We start from the raw sequence: 10131 nt of genomic DNA, 5'->3' as shown, positions 1-10131 counted from the left end.
CATCTGAAAATTTCAAAACCAGTTCAGAGGTTAGAATATCTTCAAGCAGTACAATGCATGAGAAATTCAAAGACATTTTATCACAAAATAAAATTAATCAAAGCAGTCAGACTGTTCTAAACTTAGACAATCAGTCAACCAATGTATTTTTGAGGGATAATCATAATAAAAATTAGAATAAATTCTGATAAGATTCAGAAGAGCTTTTCCTTATAGACTTAAGAAGCATAAAATTAGGCCAATTTAAATTCCATCATACCACTGATGATGACAATGCTTTTCCACAGAGATCACGAGAAGAATCCGGTTTTCCCAATAATCTTGTTATCATCTGTAGAAAGGACCTCACATTATAAAGAAGAGGGACATATTAAATCTTTCACAAAAACTGATGATCAAAGATCGAGGAAATTCATTGCGACAGTTGAACAGTTCCTAACATGTTCAAAAGAATGCGATAATCCGATTTCAATGCACACATCATCACGGGTAAAATAATGTTTGTTGAGTAGGAATGAGTAGAAATATTTGTGCTTTAAATCAATAAACCCTCCAGTCTCTGAGAAAGGACAAATTTTGAGTTTTTATCTGTTTTTATTATACTACTCACCGCAGTTGTCCTGTTCCTATTTTACGTTTTCTTTTCTTTTTTTCTTCCTTTTCTCCCAAGTTATAAAAATCTGGGACCCAGAATTTAAATGAGAATATCTTATGTTCTTTTTTGCTAATATAATGAGATCATGCATGCCACTGTTTGTCGTATATCTTTAAGAAGACATCGTGGGCTTTTCTGGGATACCAAATGTTTGAGAGAATGACCAATAGAACAATATGATAGTAGTAGGCTAATATATGGTATGATGATGATGATGACGATAACAATAATTATTGCTGTTGTTGTTATTTTCTTAATTTAGATTCGTCAGATATTATTTATTATCTTTTTTTATGTATTAAAGTATTTAAAATATTTATATACTATTTATCAATAATAAAAATCAAAATAAAAATTATTTTAAAATTATTTAAATAAATAAATATAATACTTTAATGATTTATATAATTTGTATTATATTAATACAAATAATATTCAATCAAAATATATTCCTTAAAATGTATTATAAAATATATAATTTTATAAATGTAAAATAATAATAATAGTTATGTTGTTGTATTGAAATAATATCGCTCCCCAAAATGTAATTGTAGCTTATAACAATATATTAATTAAGTATTTACAATTTTCGTAATATCTTTCCTATGTGTCACTAATGATGTAAAAGTGCTGGGTCTCAGGAGGATATGGATAGACATTTCACGTTGGACCACATTCTACACTTTCGCTGCTTTGGAAATAAGCCAAACCTTTGGCTGGTGTCAAGCTAGCCTGAACAGATACTTTCAGACATCTAATTTCTTCACTTCATTCCTGAGGCAGGACTGCGCCCACCCCTTGTGTAAGCAATTTAAACCTGATATGAGATCATCAGCTATCTGCAGCACATCTTTCTCAACTTTAGACCGAAGACCAACAGCCTGTCTCTGCAGCGCTACACATCACAGTCCAGAATGCCTTTACGGTGAACGCAATGATTTTTTAATCGGAGAGAATAAATAACCGATTTGCTCCGAACGCCTCAGCCGCACTGAGTCATAGATGCATTGTGTTGAATGTTTTATTTTATTTTTATTTATTTATTTTTTTACTGCAAACAAGTGCCTGAACTAATGAGTATATCAGTAACATTTTTATAATATGAACTTTTTGCCGAGTGGAATATGTTTTTATCTGTCCGTGGCAATTTGCTGGTACACATCAAAGGTCGACGCATCGTGGTGGTGGGTACAATTTTTTTCGGAATTCTTATATATATATATATATATATATATTCTTATATATAATTTAAAGTACGAAGTTATTTTAACTGGTTTGGAATGTGCGAGAGCTTCTTTCTGAAATGTAAGTAATAAAAGGTTAATAACATGAAAGATTTTTGTAATACATTTTTCTTTTTTTTCTCTCTTTTTTCTTTTTTTTTTACATTTGTTTATTTAACTTTTATTTTATTTATTTATTTATTTATTTTTGTGCAAATTTAAAATGCGGGAAAAAAAAAATGTATCTGTGTATTAAGCTATATTTGCATTCTTTTTAAGTGTGCCGAATACGCATTCATGCGTTGAACTTGAAGAGATTCCCATCGCTCAGTCACTGTGCTTTCATCTTTTATGCAGGTACATGGGCACTCTTGGATCTCAAGTGATGTGCGACAACATCCCCGGGTTGATTAACAAACAACGCCAGTTGTGCCGCCAGCATCCCAAGGTGATGCAGGCAATAGGCGCTGGAATTAAAAACTGGATTGGAGAATGCCAGCACCAGTTCAGGAACCATCGGTGGAATTGCAATACCATGGCGAGCGAGCATAATCTTTTTGGGAGGCTTTTGCATCGAAGTGAGTAAAACAGATTTATTGCTTAACTGCATTGTTTCAAGTCAAACCGAGCATACAGTGTGTTCTCTACACTCAACCTGCAGTGAAATGCCTTATCTGATATATCATATTACAGAATGTAAAACTTGATGAACTGCATGGGTGAGCTATTTGTCCCTTCTTTGCACATCTAATGAAAATTGTTTTGCTCACTGTGTACAGGTTTTGATCAACCAAATTGTATCAGTTTTCCACAACATAGCATGTATACAGCACAATATAATTCAGTGTCCGTCTCAGTATGTCAAGATATAATCTGAACAGATAAAGTTCAAAAGGCATGATATTCAAATGCCAGTCTCATTCAGCAAAATAGGTGTAGCCTATCTTTCTCATTGCCAATGTAGTTAAAGGGTGGATTATTGTGTCTTGTGTGTTCAGCAGCTTGATGCTTTAACTAGGTGTAATTGTCAGTCTGTAGGCTTGTGACTGTAAGTATCTGTGGCTCTATTTTCTTATCCTGAGTAAAATCATATTAATGGGAACATCCACAAAAGAACGTTGTGTCCCAGGCCTCTAAGCTGCTCTACACATAAAAGTTAGGTTAAACCTCTGACTTTAATCTTCTTGCTTAAGGTATTCAGACCTCCCAGAAAGAATTCCAACTTTTCTGACACTGTGAGAATCTACTTATTGTCAATGTCAGCTCACTAATTTAAAACAATTGCAGGGATTTGTTGGCAGGCATATTTCCTCTGACAGCTGCCAAACGAAAACTTTCCACAGTGATCATCAACACAAACTCAGACATACACTTTTTTCATATCTTTCTAATGCAAACCTTATATTTATTTTACTGGATTGTGAGATTTGTATGTTTTTAATTATTTACAGTCGAAAATTGACTTGACCTGTAAAAGTATTGACTCAACAAATATGTTATGTATAGGCCTGTATGTTATGTATGGATTTTGTATAAATAGTTTATAATTATTTGTAATAATTATAATATGATTTTAAAGTGTATTTTTATTGATGTATTTTTTGAATTATTTAATAATTATTTAAATTATTTATATTTATTTTTAATTTATAAGTATAATAATAATTATATTTATATTATTGAAATGTATATATTTTGTTATATACACAGTGTATTGATTTATATAACTCATAAGTTATATATTTATGTTTATTTGTATATTTCTATATTTTAACTCTTTTATACTTCTTGAGTTTTATGGATGTACAATTTCTTATGCTCATTGCAAAGTATTCCCTCTCTGTTTTTCAGGCAGTCGTGAGGCCGCCTTTGTCTATGCTATTTCCTCAGCAGGTATGGTCTACACCTTGACCAGGGCGTGCAGTCAGGGTGAATTAGACACCTGCTCTTGCGACCCAGGAAAGAAGGGCTCGTCTCACGATGCCAAGGGAGCTTTCGACTGGGGTGGGTGCAGTGATCACATTGACCATGCAATCAAGTTCACTCAGGTCTTCATTGACGCCAAGGAGAGAAAGGAGAGAGATGCCCGGGCACTCATGAACTTGCACAACAACCGTGCAGGGAGGAAGGTAACAATGCTGCTTTCTTACAAGACGCTGTTGAGACACGTATTCCCTCTTGAGAAATGAAGAGACAAATAGAATATATATGACCATACTCTCATGCAATCGTAGACAGATCACTCAGAGTTTAACTCCAGACATTCTTTCCTCTATGATTCTTCTATTCAGGCAGTGAAGCGCTTTATGAACCTAGAGTGTAAGTGTCATGGTGTCAGCGGCTCATGCAATGTGCGTACCTGCTGGTTAGCCATGGCTGACTTCAGGCAAACCAGTGACTACCTGCGCAAGAAGTACAACAATGCCATTCAGGTGGTGATGAACCAGTATGGAACAGGCTTCACCGGTGCCTACAGGATGTTTAAGAGGCCTTCCAAAAATGACCTAGTATACTTTGAAGACTCACCTGACTATTGTATATGGGACCATGAGTCTGGTGAGTGTGACAGGGCTCTTATGGCATAAATAAGAATTACTGTAGCAAATAAATACACAGTTCTCCCAAAACCAATATTTCTCTGATCATTTACTCATGATTTACTTCTGTCATCTGCAGAACACAAACAAAGATATTTTGATGGATATATCATGTGCTTATATCCATACAATACAAGTCAATGGGGTCCAAAAATTTTGAAGCACCAAAAAGGACATAAAGGCAGCATAAAATTAATCCATATGTTTGGAGTGGTTTAATCCATGTCTTCTGAAGTGATGTGCTTGGTTTGGGTGAGAACAGACCAAAATGTATCTCACTCTGTGTATGTGTCATGCACAAGAAAATGTAATGGAACTTCACTCATGAACGCGCCAAGGAGACTGCAGATGTCAAGATTTATAGTGAAAATTTGTGACATTTTGGTCTGTTTCTCACCCAAAACTGATTGAATCACTTCAAAAGACATGGATTAAACATCATAAGGATTACCTTCATGCTGCCTTTATGTCCTTTTTGGATCAAAGTTTTGGACCTCATTGACTTGCATTGTATGGATATAAACATATAATATATACTTCACAATATCTTTGTTCTGCAGAAGAAAGAAAGTCATACAATTTTGAGACAGCATAACGGTGAGTAAATGATAAGAGAATTATCATTTTTGAGTGAATTATCCCTTTAAAGATGGAGAGTGGAATTTCTTAGCCACTAGTGTCACCAAACAGAACTGCAAAAAATATTGATTGTTTTCAAACAGGTTTCCCAAACTGTGCATCTTCCATTGGTCAGCCAAACCGATAATCCCATCCCATATTCACACCATTAGTTGAGATAATGTTGCTAGGTCAGGCTGAAAAACTACACCCATCACCTTTAAGGAATTAAGATGATAAATCAAATCTATTTCATAATCCACTGTTAGTCACAGTTTGCATCTCCACCCTGCAAGCCTCCCACACTCTGCTTAAAATCGGTAGGCTGTTGGTCTTACCCCCAAACACAGAGAGGATGTAATCAGAGGACGAGAGCTATTTAGCTGGTTATTACATACACAATAGTCATAACCCAATCCTGTAACCTGACTGCAGGTAAAGATTCCCTCCCTAAGGCATAAGTTTATCTCCTTTTACCTTTCAGTGTATATGAGTGTGTATGTGTGTGTATGTATGAACTGAATAACACCAGGTGTACCTATGTGGGAAGCAGAAAGGGAGGGGGTGCCTGTCAGATTGCAGATGATCCCTGCTATCAGGTGACGCTGTTTAGACACATTACCACAGTTTTGTGGGCAGAACGGGAGCTGAAATTTAATCCCTATGATGCTATAAATCACGGCCTTCCATGGCACCTCTATATTTTCTGCCTAAAACTGGCAGGAATATTTACAGAGGTAGGTCATGTCTCTCTCAAGTGCCCAAAAGTGTTTTCCCTGAAACGTAGGTTGAACCAATTGTTTTGCATTTATTACTATCCATTTTCTATTTGTTCATTTATATACATATACATTTTGCATGATCAAAGATCATCTAGATATACAGTCAAAAGTTTAGTTCACCCAAAAATGTAAATTATGCCACCTCAAACTCTTATGGCATTTTTTCTACTGCGGAACACAAAGATATTTTGATAAAGATATGATGTGTTTATATATACACAATCGAAGTCAAAGGGGTCCAGAAAAGCACATAAAGGCATCATAAAGGCGCAGTCACATTTACCTTTGCAAGATGAAATTCCGTGGGCGAAGAAGGCGTGGGCGGATATTGAGTTCGTGTGAAACCAGCAAAAAATGAATTGCCAAGCAGTCTCTTTTTTATTCTGCAATTTATACTCTGATATAGTGAAGTTAAAAAGAAACTTGCCACTAAAATGGTTGTCCATTGTGAATATTCAGTATAGCTGTGTTCGAAGCACCGCCCACACACAGGTCACTTCCAAATTCCTATTGGTCAACGCAGTGAATTCGCCTGTCAAAGTTCACCAAAGTAATCTCCTGGGCGATCATGATTTGAAGCTCGATTACACTTCCATGCACATGATGCATGCTCAGAGTGTGTACAGCGCATGTACATGTACAGAGCACATTCAAGATTTATAGTGAAAAAGGAGTTACAGTTAGGTCTGTTTCTCACCCAAAACCGATCGGATTGCTTGAGAAGATATGGATTAAACAAATTGAGTCAAAAGAATTACCTTTATGCTGCCTTTATATCCATTTTGGAGCTTGGATGTTTTGGGCCCCATTGACTTGCATTGTATCGATATAGTCACACCATATCTCCATCAAAATATCTTTGTTTGTGTTCCATAAAGTAAAGAAAATCACACAAGTTTGAAATGGCTTGAGGGTGAGTAAATGATGAGAGAATTATCATTTTTGGGTGAACTATTCCTTTAAGTCATTCCAAATCATATGACTTTCTAAGAGAGAATGCTAGAGACTGACAGTCTCAGTCACCATTCACTTTCACTGTATGGAAAAAAGATGCAATGACAGTGTCCCTAACATTCTGCCTAACATCTCCTTTTGTGTTGCACGGAAGAAAAAAGTCAAATAGGTTTTGAACAAGAGGGTGAGTAAATTAATTTATATTGTTGGGTGAACCTTCATATTAATCATAATAATAATAATTCCTTACATTTATATACCGCTTTTCTAGGCATTCAAAGCGCTTTACATAGTATAGGGGGAATCTCCTCAACAACCACCAGTGTGCAGCATCCACCTGGATGATGCGACGGTAGCCATAGTGCACCAGTAAGCTCACCACACACCAGCTATTGGTGGAGAGGAGAGAGTAGAGTTATAGATGCAATATTTATATCAGTATATTTATACTATAAGAAGGTATTTAAATTTACCTTCATATTATATTTTGCCTTGTTTATATCTTGTACCGTTTTCTTCTCATCATAACCTACAGTAAACTTTGAAGTTATGTTTTTTAAAAATTGATGGCCACCATATTGTAGTATTGATCTTTCTAGTCTAGTGGCTTGTGAGAAACTCTCTGGCAGGGCAATCTGTTTGATGTCCATTTTAGGAGACATAGACTATACCTTCACTGCATAAGTGTGAAATCAATTACCAGCTCTCAGCATGGTCACACATGTTAAAGTCATCTCTTGGCAGCCCCTCATCTTAATTCAGTAAGCAGATGCACACTCAGGTACAGGCTGCCCATGATGTAAATGATATCAGCCCAACATACCAGCCTGACGAACTGCAGTGGGGCGGGAGTGGCCATGTCATGCCCAGACACATGCCTGCCTACTTGCAATTGAGTTCAGCAGACCAGTAGTGACATACCAATGCTGGCGCTACTGGTAGACTAAAACTTGCTGCATTTAAAGGGATAGTTCACACAAAAATGAAAATTCTGTCATCACTTACTAACATGATGTTCCAAACCTGTATGGCTTTCTTTCTTGCGTGAAACACAAAAAGAGATGTTAGGCAGAATGTTAACCTCAGTCACCATTCACTTTCATTGCATCTTTTTTCCATTCAATAAAAGTGAATTGTGACAGAGACTAACATTCTGCCTAACATCTCCTTTTGTATTCCACAGAGGAAAAGAAAGTCATATGGGTTTGAAACAACATGAGGGTGAGTAAATGATGACAGAGTTTTCATTTTTCAGTGAACTATCCCTTTAAGGGATCAGGCCTTCTCTGTAAATTGGTCTCACCTCAAACATGAAACATGATTGTTTGCATAGTGTTGAGTCTTGATTGGCATTTAAGAGCCCTTATAAACAAAGGCTGCAGATTGTCACTCAAAGGGAGCATGAAAGCAAGGGTTTACACAAGGTCTTTAGCAATTTCTATATCGGCAACAATCAGTGATGCATCAGCCTCATAGAGGGTGGGGTTGTTGAGATTAGAGCCGTTGAAATGAGTATGTGATGAAGACTTAGAGTAATGGCTGATAGCTTCTATCATCAGTCCCTCATCTCATCAAGGACCAAGCGGTCATCCTTTTACATGGCGCAGACGAACCTAGCCCCTTCAAGACAGCTCTGTCTGGACACTATCATACATCTGCCAGGCACTACACATGGCTATTCAGTTGAGGTCTGCTTGTTTCAGGAATGTGATCGAACATAGTCTTCATTAATATAGATTCTGACATGACGCCAGGGATGTGTTATGGTAAACCAGCAGTGCAATGGTCTTAAAACAACGACCAACATACCAATACACCTTATTAATGCCCGGGGTATAAAAACATAGTTGTTTGATTAAGGACCTACACCTCTTTTTTGATGTAGCTATGGAGATTATCTCTCTAAAATCTACTTATTATGATGTTTCATTTTGATCTGGTTGCAGGCTCTGTGGGCACAGGTGGGCGAGTGTGCAACCGTACATCTCGGGGGGTCGACAGCTGTGAGGTCATGTGTTGTGGGCGGGGCTATGACACATCACGCGTGAGCCGCACCACCAAGTGCGAGTGCAAGTTCCACTGGTGTTGTGCTGTTCACTGCAGGGACTGCCACGAGGAGGTAGATGTGCATACCTGCAAAGCCCAGTCCTGACCCTACCACTCCTGCACTTGAGTCAGCTTCCAGACTAAATATCCTACCCTAAATCTTTAAGCATGGTGTACAGTGCTTTTTTTGTGACACATTTAAGGTAGACAAGATATCGCAGCATCGCATACTCAAATAACAGCACAAATTTTGATCTTTTAAATCACTTTTGTATCACAACTGATTTTGAAGTCTTGAGTAAATGTATCAGGCATCCTTTGTTTTACCATCTTTACCTATTGTTTTGCTTTTCTGACCATAACACAAATATTTATTATTGCTTTGGAATATAATAATGTTTATTTTAAATGTATTTCATATTTTTAAATGTAAATACAAACTCTATGTAATTTAAAGTAAAGCTTACATGATATGTTGGATTGCTGTCTAGAATGTTTGTTGTCCTCTTTTGAAGTAAAGAACCAAGATCTCATAGACTGGTTAATACAACAAATGCAGTAGAGGTTGAATTCTGACATTAGTTATGTTTGTTTTAGATGTTAGACATTATGTTAAATAAATTATTATTATTCAGGTGCCAAATGTCAGTGATCCAATTAATTCATGATTAGACTAAACAGCTACATTTTTGGAAAAATCAATTTTTGTGTCTGTAGGATAATCTACAGACCCAGATGATATTAGACACATTTTATTGTGCTAGATTTGTAAAGGTGTAGGTTTGGATAAGGGATAATAAAACATTTAACCTTAAAAATGAATGAAGATCATGAATAAGGAATGACAGAGAGCTTTGAATCTCTCAGTTTGATTTTGGCAAATATTAAACACCTTTAGTGCTGACACCCTCTGGTCATTTCATATAGGTGCACTCTCTCCATCTTCAATCTACAACCATAAATCACTTGTAATTTGTAAAGAATGACGGTCTTTTTGCACAAATTTGTAATTTATTCTCAAATTTATATAACTGTCTGTGTAATTTGCCATTTAAAATTAATCCTTTGATTGAAATCTTTTGCTAGTACATTTGTTAATGGATATATGCCTACAAGCATACGGGACATTTGAATGAAATAAATATAAATGATCTATTCCAAAAAAGAGAGGATAATCAGACTGGTGATGTACAGTACAAGGATGCAGAGGAACCAAACTCTTTTTATGTTATGTTCTATGTTAGGTATGGAATGCT

At 36.2% G+C, this 10131-nt stretch overlaps 1 protein-coding gene across 1 annotated transcript; it reads left to right on the top strand.

Annotated features, from left to right (window-relative positions):
* Positions 1-1530: 1530 nt before the first annotated feature.
* On the top strand, positions 1531-9886 carry wnt2 (wingless-type MMTV integration site family member 2). Its single transcript, XM_051656632.1, has 5 exons — positions 1531-1839; positions 2236-2456; positions 3730-4007; positions 4170-4434; positions 8776-9886. The coding sequence occupies exons 1-5, from the start codon at positions 1757-1759 to the stop codon at positions 8979-8981; spliced, it is 1053 nt and encodes a 350-aa protein (XP_051512592.1). The 5' UTR covers positions 1531-1756; the 3' UTR covers positions 8982-9886.
* Positions 9887-10131: the final 245 nt, after the last annotated feature.

Source organism: Myxocyprinus asiaticus, chromosome 26, assembly GCF_019703515.2.
Source record: "Myxocyprinus asiaticus isolate MX2 ecotype Aquarium Trade chromosome 26, UBuf_Myxa_2, whole genome shotgun sequence".
Taxonomy (NCBI): Eukaryota; Metazoa; Chordata; class Actinopteri; order Cypriniformes; family Catostomidae; genus Myxocyprinus; species Myxocyprinus asiaticus.
The sequence above is the reverse complement of the archived record's forward strand: the minus strand, read 5'-3'. Positions and strand labels throughout refer to the sequence as shown.

Bases quoted from the DNA above. Each gene is read 5' to 3' on its own strand.
- wnt2 (XM_051656632.1), top strand. From the start codon at position 1,757: ATGAACTTTTTGCCGAGTGGAATATGTTTTTATCTGTCCGTGGCAATT. The intron at 1,840-2,235 runs GTGGGTACAATT...TCTTTTATGCAG, and splicing joins AAGGTCGACGCATCGTGGTG to GTACATGGGCACTCTTGGAT. The intron at 4,008-4,169 runs GTAACAATGCTG...TCTTCTATTCAG, and splicing joins ACAACCGTGCAGGGAGGAAG to GCAGTGAAGCGCTTTATGAA.